This window comes from Glycine max, chromosome 8, assembly GCF_000004515.6.
Source record: "Glycine max cultivar Williams 82 chromosome 8, Glycine_max_v4.0, whole genome shotgun sequence".
Lineage (NCBI taxonomy): Eukaryota > Viridiplantae > Streptophyta > Magnoliopsida > Fabales > Fabaceae > Glycine > Glycine max.
The window spans coordinates 12939098-12951489 of record NC_038244.2 but is presented as its reverse complement, the minus strand read 5'-3'; the positions used below and the strand labels follow the sequence as shown (position 1 = coordinate 12951489).

The 12392-nt window shown below is 31.7% G+C and overlaps 1 protein-coding gene across 1 annotated transcript; it reads left to right on the top strand.

Annotated features, from left to right (window-relative positions):
- The first annotated feature begins 1082 nt into the window (after positions 1 to 1082).
- Positions 1083 to 3229, top strand: LOC100792266 (uncharacterized). The gene is made up of 2 exons (XM_003532860.5): positions 1083 to 1260; positions 1523 to 3229. The coding sequence occupies exons 1-2, from the start codon at positions 1170 to 1172 to the stop codon at positions 3079 to 3081; spliced, it is 1650 nt and encodes a 549-aa protein (XP_003532908.1). The 5' UTR covers positions 1083 to 1169; the 3' UTR covers positions 3082 to 3229.
- Positions 3230 to 12392: the final 9163 nt, after the last annotated feature.

Here is a 12392-nt window from a genome sequence, read left to right as displayed (position 1 = left end):
ATACCAGATTTTTTTTTCTTATTTAATACATGCACTCGAGTGACTTTCTAGTTATGAAGAAAACGTGCATTAGTACTTTGAATTGTTCAAGTTGCATATAAGTCAGCATCAAACAATTAACAGAAGCTAATGATGTGGAGTGCAGATTTTATATATTATTCTAAATAAACAAAAGGTACATTAGCAGCGTCAGTAAACAATGAATGAAAGTATCAATTAAATAGTGTAAAACCTAATTTTAGTTTAAGATAGATATAGCAAGAAAAAATTAATATAAAAGGTATAATCCTCTATGTAGTTCTAGTATTTGTTTTTTCAATGTATTATATATGGATATGGGTTGCATCCCATCGTTGTCATGTTAATATTAAATGATAATTGACTACAACTTTAATCATACCATTTTCACGCAAAACTTATCTATGCATATATTTATACGGCTACTAATTGCAAATTACTATATAAGAGATCTTATGTTTCCCCAAAGTATTTGGATACTTACCATTATTGTTTTACTTCCGAAAAATTATTTGGTTGTTGTGATTATTAAAACACACACTCACTCACTCCTGGGGTGGAGATGTTGGTTGTGATCTAATTATTTGGCATTGACTTTTGGGGTAGATGTTCTTGTGTTTAATATATTTTTTACATACTCAATAAGAAACATTTAAAAGTACGAAATATATATATATATATATATATATATATATATATATATATATATATATATATATATATATATATATATATATAATTACTGCATATTAATTCTTTGGTAGTTGACACAGTGTGTACTTGACAAGTTCAATTCAATATCACGTTATATTGCTTTGTTTTACTTAGTAAAAATTGATCACAGCTATTTGCTCTGCAAGGTTTAGCTAATAAACGTGAGATTCATAATCAACGAAGAAGTATTTAAATAGTTGAAAGAAAAACATTCATTCATACAAACACTTGGTTTAAAATATATGAGCAAATTACCTTGAAGATAAGATTGCTTGGAAATGAGAAGTTTGGTGTGTGGGAACACATATATTCAGAAATAAGTATAATTCTATGCCACGTTATAAAAACTGATACATTCGCTATATATAACAACCAACACATTTATTATCACACAAAAATTAATACTCCATCTCCTTTTGTCCTAGAAAAACACAGTCATGGAGAACCAATCCTCTTCAAACAAGATAGAAACTCTTCCCATCGACACTACATTTAAGCTTCCAGCAAATATACCAGTTTGGCCACAAGGTGAACTTTTCCCCCTTTTCCTTCTTGATATATATTGTAGTGTTATTTATTACTTCCAATCATGATTTTAAAAAACCACATGCCGCAACTGTGATTTTGGTTGCAACATCAAGATTTTTTGACTCAACTAATGTATTGTGATCGCAATTACGACTGCATCAGTCATATTTGCCGCAATTTCTCGCAATGTCAAGAACTGTAATTTAAAACCTTCTAATTATATGTTTCTTAATGGTCTCATGAATTGAAACTTTTCATGTAGGTGGTGAATTTGCTACTGGAACCATCAACATAGGAGGGCTAAAACTGTTTCAAATTTCAATATTCAACAAAGTTTGGAAAACCCTAGAAGGTGGACCAGGTGATGCAGGGGCAACTTTCTTTGAGCCAGCAGGAGTACCTGAAGGATTCTTTACCTTAGGCCACTACAGCCAACCCAACAACAAGCCTCTTTTTGGATCAATTCTGGTGGCAAAAGATGAATCATCATCTTCAGGTGATAACAATGGAGCTTTGAAGAAACCAGTTGATTACACACTGGTGTGGAGCAGCAAGTCCCAAAAGATCAAGCAAGACAAAGATGGCTACATTTGGCTACCAACAGCACCTGATGGCTATAAAACCTTAGGCCATGTTGTCACCACCACACCTGAGAAACCCTCACTTGACAAAATCAGGTGTGTTAGGTCAGATCTCACAGACCAGTGTGAGAGAAACTCATGGATTTGGGGACCAGCCAAGAGCAGTGATGAGAAAGGTTTCAATGTTCATGAAGTGAGGCCAAGCAATAGAGGGACTCAAGCACCTGGTGTTCTTGTAGGAACATTTTTTGCTCATAATTGTGAAGCTCCTTCCCCTCTCCCTATTGCTTGTTTGAAGAACACCAGCATGAACTTCTCCTCCTCAATGCCTAATTTGCCCCAAGTTAGGGCACTAGTCCAAGCTTATTCTCCATTCATGTACTTGCATCCTGATGAAGATTTCCAACCTGCTTCCACCAAGTGGTATTTCACAAATGGGGCATTGCTTGTTAAGAAAGGAGAAGAGTCCAAACCTGTGGCAATAGACCCTACAGGCTCTAACCTTCCTCAAGGTGGCAACAATGATGGTGAGTTTTGGTTGGACCTTCCTTCTGACAAAGCCAACAAGGAGAGGGTGAAAAAGGGTGATTTCAAGAGTTGCCAAGCCTATGTTCATGCCAAACCAATGTTTGGTGGAACATTCACTGACCTTGTCATGTGGGTTTTCTACCCATTCAATGGGCCTGGAACAGCCAAAGTAGGACTCATAGATATCCCACTAGGGAAAATAGGAGAGCATATTGGAGACTGGGAGCATGTGACACTAAGAGTAAGCAACTTCAATGGAGAACTAAAAAGGGTGTATCTCTCACAACACAGCAAGGGCCAATGGGTTGAGGCTCCTCAACTTGAGTTCCAAAGTGGGAACAAAGCAGTGTGCTATTCCTCCTTGAATGGCCATGCCATTTATCCAAAAGTAGGACTTGTCATGCAAGGCCTTGATGGGATTGGAATAAAGAATGAAACTAAGAGGAGTGAGAAGGTGATTGACATGGGGGTGGGTTTTGAGGTTGTTTCTGGTGAGTATTTGGGGTCAGCAATTGTAGAACCGCCTTGGCTAAACTTTTTCAGGCAATGGGGTCCCAAAATCACCTATGACATTGCAAAGGTGTTGGACAAGTTGGAGAAGGTTTTCCCTGCTTTGCAAGGCCTTGAAGATAGTTTGCCAAAAGAGTTGTTGGGAGAGGAGGGACCCACAGGACCTAAGCTCAAAAGAAATTGGAGTGGTGATGAGGTTTGAAATGAAAGACTAATTGGTGAATGGTGGCATTATTGAGACCATGCAATTAAAAAAGGAGACTTTAATTTGGTTGGCTGGTTCTAGATGTATTGTATTTTATAAGGTTCACAAACATGTACTACTTAATATATAATAACTGACAAAGTTGATGCTTGTTTGTATTTGCAGCCAGCCTTTTCGGGTGTTCCCACAACATTAAAAAGCATGTGATATTGTTCTTAAAGTAATAGGTAGATAGAGGACAGAAGAAAATTGAAAAGATTTTTGTGTGCACTTGGCTTGTAATGATTCTTTTCCCCAAAACTATTGATGTTTTATTCAGGTTATAGTTATTTTTTTTCTACGTGTACTCTTATATTTAGTATAAGTTAGATTCTACAACTACTTTCATCATCGACATGAAATGAAGGTATTTTAGTCTAAATATGTATTTTGTTAGTAGTATTTAATATTTCTTAAGCTTTATTTATTAACCTTAAACATTAGGCGTTTGGGTTCGGAGAGAGTATAAATTTGTAAGAGTGATACTTATAATATATTGATTATTTTAATTATGTTTTAAGAGTAACTTTTAATTATACAAATATATTAAAAAAATTAAAATTTTGTGGAGATAGTTGCCCAAAAATTTCATAAATTAAAGTAAATGTCTCTGATTGTACACACACTAATTATTAAATCAATTAACAAGTAATTTATTATTTTAAATATAAATTATTTGTATAAATAAAAACTTAATAGGTTAAATATTAGTTTTGTGTGCCTAATTTTTGTGCATCAAATTTATTTCATAAAGTCCCTAAATATAAAAAACTTGTGTACGCTATATTTAAATTTTTGAAAAACATAATTTTTTTCTTATGTAATAGCTTCTTGGAACGCTCAAATGATATAGAGTTGATGGAAGATGAAGGACAAAGAAAAGAAAAATCAGTAGACTTAAGTATCTAGAAACCCAAAAAGAGATCATCTTCCAAAGTCTCAAGCTTAAGAATCTTCAGAGGGGTAGTTTAAAACACACAAACAATCAAAAAGGAAAGATGAAAGGAGTAAGGTGATTTAATTTTTAAATCACTTTCACAAAATATTTGTAGGATATCCAATAACAATCATTGATACAAACAACTAAAAAAAATGAATGCAAGAGTCTATAAGGCCTGACCTAAGTTTTCATCTGACACTCATGACTCGATATGCTCCTATGGATCCATATCTCAGCACACACAAACATGATCAACCAATCTCTAGTCATGGGAAGTGATTGAGAGTCAGTATCCAGTGCCATGTACTTTCATCTTCACCATTTTAAGCACCATCATATTCTCGAGAAACTGGCCCGCTGGCCTATGCTGAGGGTATACTCTTAACCAATCTTGGTGATACTCTAGTACTGATTTTTGGGGTTATCGATCGAGTCAGTTTGTGTAGTTTTCCGGCTCTAAAAAAATCTACCAATGCTAATTGATTTAGTACAATCAATAATGTCATGAAAGAAAAGGCTATTTTATTATTTTATAAGACTAGATTATTTTCAAATATTTAACAATAATCCATTAATTTTAGACTAATTTTGAAAATACGACAATGTCATTAAAACATTCCGTTTTACATACACAATGAATCATGTAGCGTATATCTTTATATTACATTGAAAATGTATTGATATTCCGTTTTACATACACAATGAATCATGTAGCGTATATCTTTATATTACATTGAAAATGTATTGATATAATGTAGAAGATGAAATATCAATAGATTAGTTAGTTTGAGAAAATATTTTCTACTTTTAAAGAGGAATCTTAATAATCTTAATAATTATTATTTTCAACATAACAACTTTGTATCTTTTATTGTTGTATTTTTTTTTTTTAATCGAACAGAGGAATTATTTTAATTTTTTAAGACAATCATATGGAAAACTATTTTAGAATCCTTCATTTTATTAAAAGACATTCTAATATATTTTTTAAGATGGTTTTTTTAAAATCATCTTAGAATTATCAATTTTCTAAAGACATTATAAGACAGTTATTTGAAAAATTATTTTAAAAAGTCTCATACGATTTTTGAAAAAATTATTTTAATTTTATTTTTATTTTATAAAAAAGACATTTTAAAACGATTTTTTATGACAATCGATATAAAAATTAATATACTAAGATAGTTTAAAAACCATCGTAAAAAATATTGACTTTTCATGACAATTTGAAATATGATTCTAGAATCATTATGGAATGTGAAATAGAACAAACTTTGAAAATCTTTTTTTCTACTAGTGAGAGAAAAATAGATAAGAACAAGAAAAAAAGGTAAAGAGAAAGTAATAGATGTTATAAGTGTTGTGATTAAAATGGAAGATTAGACAAAAAAATGAATTAGAAAGAAGATGAAAGAGAAAATAGTGCATGTTAATGAGTACTTTAATTATAATATGAAAGTACCAAACTTAGTTATAGAGGAAAAATATTACTTTTACATCTCTTTTCTATGTGCACTTTATGGCTGTTGGTGTGACAAGTACTTCTCTACAATATATGAGGCGAATAAGTTTTTTCAAGTTAAATTTTTATCTGACGACTTTATTATATGTAAATCTTTCATGCATACTCTTTAAAAACATTAAATGGATTGCATGCTTTACAGATTTATAAACATATATGGTATCAATACACGATAGTTTGACATGCGGCATATGTACACAATCTAATCCTTCAAAAAATAATTACAATTGCACTAATATATATTGGAAATGGTTGAAATAGGCAATAAATTTAAAGTGTTTGAATATAAATTTATATGTAAGATTGTTATGTTAGACATTTTCAATGTAATTCATACATCTTGATGAGAACATAAAGTTTTCATAGAAAGATTTTACCAGGCTTAATAGAATTCACAGTTAATTCTAACCAATGTCGTAACTTTTACAAATGCAAATAAATTTTGAAATTTAATTATCTAAATACATAATAAGTCATCTTAACTATGTCAAAGAAAATTAAGATTTATTAACATTAAGACTACGAAATTTATGATACTAATTAAGAATTGGAATTCGCATATGCATGTACTTCATGGAAGCATACATGTTATACTTATCACATGCAATCGGTCATCATTTCTTCCTTCCAATCCTAACAAAGATCTCACTATTGTTTCTTTGTGGAACAATATTGTAGTATAAATTTGATCATTGATTTTATTTAATAGCCACCAAAACGACACCAAAAACATAGTGAGTGAAAATATTAGAGAAAGAGAAATCATGAAATCACACTATACAGAGCAATATGTTCATAAAACGTGGCTATAATTTTCAATTGTGTCTACAATTATAATGAAAATGTTTGAATAGTTTCAATAGCAATGACAATTTTTTAGGCTTTGTAATTATATTGCCACATGACAATGTTTGAATAGTTTCAATAGCAATGACAATGTTTGAATAGTTCCAAACCATTAAATTGATTATAAATAACTTGATTACCATATTCATAATTGATTCAACGTTGATTGGAGTCATTTCAACCAATGGCATATCTAGCTAGTGAAGCTTCATGTAGGCAAGTACCACAAGTACTCATGAGCTAATACTGCCAGCAATTCCATATATTTAACCCTTTTGTCAAACACTTCATCATCAATCGTTTCTTTGGATAAAACCTTAAAATAATACAGAAGAAATCATAAAATCTCATGTCTATCATTTGTTTTGGAGATGCCATGCATAAAGGATGCCCTACAATGCTGCCTATCTTTCACAACTCATCCAAATTTGAATATGCATGCTTAATGATTTAGTTTTGGTTGGCTTAACATACATTGATGACCCAAAAAGAAGGTCCTCACCAATACTCATCATGACGTTTATGGAATTAGAATCCAGATGAAAATACTAGAGATCCATTGCCACTATTATTTTGTTCGATATCATTTTGAAAATGATAAATGAAACAAATTAAAAAGCATTCGCAAAGTGGTTGAATATATTTAGAAATTAAACTAAATTTATGATGCTGCAATAAAATCTATAGTTGTAAATTTGATATGAATTGAACCTGTACTATAGAAGAGACTATTTACATCAGTTAAAAATGATTTTTACATCGATTATATGATCAATGTAATTACTAACGTGGAATGCATATTTTTTTTACATGGTTATACTATAATTGATGTAAAAAGTACTCTTTTTACATTAGTTATAGTTATAACCGATAAAAATTTTCATTTTTTTTTGGTTATAAGTGTTCGTATCAGTGGGGAAGCAAACTTAAATATTCAACAAAAAGCATCAATTGATACAAGGTAGCAAATGCTTAGATGCTTAACAAAAACCAACAACAAACACATCCAAAATTAGAGTTCCCAACATCCTTCACACATTAAAAACACCATTTTTTTCATTACCAAAATTTAACCTTGAACAAAATATAAAAGAAAAACAGGTCATAAAACTGAAACTGCAAAACATAATCTAAATCACATGCATCCAACTAAACTATGAGTGAATTAGAACCAAACAAAGAAGGGAATCAATATTAGGTGAAACTTACCATGGAAGACATGAACACCGTGAGATATGAACAAAGAGAGAACACACAATGGTGGATGTGGACATGATGAGAACCCACGGTGGTAGATTTTGAACATCACGAGATCGGAACAAAGAGAGCACACATGACGATAGATCTATCTGAACAAGGCAAGAACCCATGGTGGCAAATGTGGACATGACAAGAATCCAGGGTGGTAGATTTGAACATGGTGAGAACCAACGATGGCAGCTGATCATGTCCCCTCTCTCATTCACATCCTTTCTCTTTTAATTTGAATTTTCTTTCACCTCATGAAGTGGTGAAACTTTACCTAAAATTCCACTTATGAATTTCTCCAACTATCCAGACTCATTTTCTTATTTGATATATCTTTTCTTAAAATATTTATTTGATCAGTTTTTATGATTATGTGTTTATAGCTGCCAAAATTTCTCTCTTTGATCAATGATTTCAAATTCTTATTTCAATTTAACTCCAAAAATAATATGATAATATGCTTGTTTTGTTACATATATGGAGTTTATATTTTACATTTTTTTACATGGTGACTCATTTCTTACCATAATATTTTTTTTGTTATCTTGGTATTTATATGAAGTATTTATCATTGAAAACAACAACTAATTTAGGTGGGAGATCATGAGTGCATACAAGATGAGTATTCCCTCACAACATGATCTATTTGATAGTCAAGGCTAAAATTCAAATCACAGACAATTTGGTTAAGGGATGGAAGACACTACCATTTGGACCAATTAGTGTTGGTTCTCAACACAATATTAATAGTTGATTTTGAATGCTGATTTTGCCAATTTATAAAATGACATAAAAATATTATAGATAAATATTAAAGTTAATATTTAAGATGTTTAAAATTTGATTTTGATTTTTAGAATAATCAAATTAAAGATATTTAAGAATTCATTTTAATTATATGACACGAATAATTTTTTGTATTTTTTAAGATAATAAATTATAACTTCAAAATAGAGAAAATCATAAATCAGTTTAGATAAATAAATTTTAGACATGATATAAATTATCCCAGATACCATTATCTATTAATACAATTAATATTTAAATTTTTTGAAAAATATAATTTTTTGTCTTAGGTATCTAGAAACCCAAAAAGAGATCATCGTACAAAGTCTCAAAGCTTAAGAATCTTGAAAGGGACCGTTTAAAGAAGATGAGTCTAGTGAGGACAAACTTTCTTTCCTATCCAGAAAGATACATGCTATGTCATAAAAGAAAGGTGGATCCAAAATAAGAAACTACTCAAAGAAGTCTGTGCAGGAAATAAAAGAGAGGAGTCCAGTCGTGTGTTATGAATGCAGGACATTTGAACACTTCAAGTTAGAGTGTCCATGTTTGTAGAAAAAGAAGAAAATGCCTTTCTTAAAGAAAAAATTTTAGGGACCAGAAAAAAATATGACTATATTTCTGGGATTAAAAATATATTTAAACATATAATAAATAATTAAATAGAAAATGAGTTGAGGGTGAAAACAACTGATGTAATTGAGAAGTTGTTTTTTATATGATAACTACTGTGATTAAGGAGTGGTTTATAGAATTTGTTGAAGGATAAAATAAACACACACACAAAGCAATATCTACACTAAATCCTCCCAACCTAAAGTCAACAAAAGTGATGTAAATCATCGACATCTAGTATGAGTCCTCCCTATAATCCATTCTTGTTTCCTCTAAGTCTTTCTCAGTCTAAATATCCTAATTGTTAGTATCCTTCATCTTTTCTTTTGCCAGCAGCATCGTTGTACCACACACATATACAAAAGAAAATATGAAAGGAGTGAGGTGATTTAATTTTTAAATCACTTTCAAAAAATGTTTGTAGGATATTCTATAACAATCATTGATACAAACAAATGTGGCATTAATTAGAGAGAACATTTATTAGTACTATATTCAACAAATGTAGTCAAAACTAGCAAGAACACCAATATATTTGGGTAAATGGTATTTACAACCATGCTACATTTGGGGATATGATACTTTAGAATTGTTTTGAAATTAAAAATCATTTACCCCTAAGAATCACCTATTTTAGTCTATTGTTGTAATTAAGAACACCAATATGCAAGAATCTAATAAATTGCAGCTAGGAAACTCTAGGGTAGTCTTAGACTTAATGGATGTTGTTGTGCATGGTTACCTTACAATTTCCTAACTGTAGTTTATGAGATTCTTATTTATTGATATTTTTAATCACAAGAATAGACTAAAAGAGACGATTCTTGTGGGGTAAATCATCTTTAATTTCAAAATAATTCATGAAACTTGGTGATCTTTCTAGTGTTGATTTCATTTGTTGAATTGAGTACTACTCAAATGTTCTCTCTAGTGCCACGTTTGTGCTGTCTAATCTTCTTATGGATGTGGTTGTTATCACCAAGAATTTCTAATTCTTTGTGTTCACAGGCTGATTTCAAAATGATTGTCGAAATTGGTCAAACCTTTGGAAGTGATGTTATCAGACTCGACTCAACCCTCCCGATTGAATCGGAAACCACACAGTGATTGGGTTGAGTTTTCCATCGGATAAAAAATGCGTCTGGCCCGGGTTTAATCGGTGAAACTTGTAGCTAGTCGTACCCTTATTTAGTTGACTAGTTTGGGACTAATTTTGTGCACGCAACACAAGGCAACAAAGTTGTTGTGGTGGAAAAACTTTTACGCTTGACCCAAGACATCACATCCAGTTGCACTAATGTGGAGAAGGTCTTGTAACATTGTTCTTAGAGCATTTTTAGTGATAAATTTTAAATTGGGATCTTATACTATTTTTTGGTGGATCGCATAGTACCACGTAGGATTGAAGATCTCTTTGAATCTTAGATAATTTTTTGTAGGTTTTACATAGATCACATTTTTAAATATTTTATTTATATATTTATTAAATTAAATATAATTAATTAAGTAATTAAATTTAATGAAACATGGAAGAAAATTTTTATAAATATTAATAAAATTGTATGTACAAATTTTTTGTGTATTGAACCAATTTATAGGATGTTTTTGTGTGTAACAACAAATTTTTTTTGCACCATCAGCAACAACATTACTTTAGAATTTTTTCGTTATTGTGCACCCATTTTTTAAGTGACACGGTCATCGTGTACACAGTAACGATCACTATATACACATAGTAACGATCACTTTGTATACACACTGCCTCCTCATCTCCCATACTGCCTACCTCTTCTTCATTGTTGTCTTTTTTCTTTTATTTTCTCCTTTTCCTTTCCTTTCAATTGTTGCCTTTTCTTTCTTTTTTTTCTCCTCCCTCTCTCCTCATACGTTGCTTCTTTCTTTCTTTATTTCTTTCTTCTTCTTCCTCCACCGCCACGACTTCCTTCCCCGCTGCAGCGGCCTCCTCCTCCTCCTTTTTTTTTTCTTCTTCCTCCGCTACGAACCACCCTCTTCCCCCTTCCCCTTCGCTGCGAGCCCCCTTTCCCCCTTATCCTCCACCGTGACCCCTTTTCTCCTTTCCAGAACTCTGTCACGACCCCCCTTTGCCAGTATGTCTATTTTTTGTTTGTTTTTTAGGTCTGTATTTTGCTTTCTTGTTCTTCATCTCTTTGTTCATTTCCTTCTGTCCAATTTTTTGGTCTATTCTCCTCCCACGTTTTGTTGTTAGGGAGAGAGAGTAAAAAATTGTTTTTTTTAACAATGTGCAAATCTTAAGGGTTCTACAAGAACCCATTCTCCATATTGAAGATCTGTCCAACTCTTTTATTGGGAGACCTAGTGAAGATCAGATCTTGAGCTCAAGACTCTTGCTCAAGATCTGATACTAAAGTTGTTCTTAGGTGTCAACTTTTTTTTGGTTTACAGATTTTGTAGTGTTGTAGTGTCCTACACAAAGCCATTTTAATGAAAATACAAAAAGACATCCATTAGAATCGAATGCAATGACTTAAGAGTCTCTAACAAAAGAACTTACCACTAGATTATTTTATGTGTTGTGTTATTACAAGTGAAATATAATATATATTCTTACCAAAATTCAGAACCGTGACACGTTAGGATAGACATGGTCGAGTGGGGTCCTGAACTGCACACGTCGGCTTGGAGAAGTGTCTTTGACAAGAAGGGGGACCTGCAAAACAAATGTAAAGCCGGTATGAGTGAAAGAGAGAGGGGGGGGGGGGGGGCACAAGCTTGTTGTCGTGTGCTGAGTGTGTGAGCTAGTCGTGTAAAGGGATTTGATGGAACCTGTATTTATATTAGTTGAGCGAAGGTGTTGGTCTTTGTTTGTAGGAGTTGTTGTAACCTTACAGATAATTCCCGGCTTGTAGATAATAGCCGATAACTTATAGATAATGTTAGAGATAAATATTCACAATCGTACCTTGTAAATAATGTGACGTTATAAATAATTTAATATCTGCCAATAGATAAGATATTCAAATACATTTAAATATTAGTTAGGTTAGAGATAACTTTTTTGTTAGGGAGCTTGACTGCTAAGAGTCAGGTGTCCACGTTCTTGTAGTAAGACTGACATGTGTCTATAAGTGCCAAATAGGTTGACATGTAGTAAGGTTGACAGGTGTCCACGTTCAGGACAGTACATATATATACATATATATATATATATATATATATATATATATATATATATATATATATATATATATATTATATTTTGATCTTTATATTTTATTTACACTTATTCATGCTGGTTAACTAGAGATTCATTGGATAGACCCCTAGTCTAAT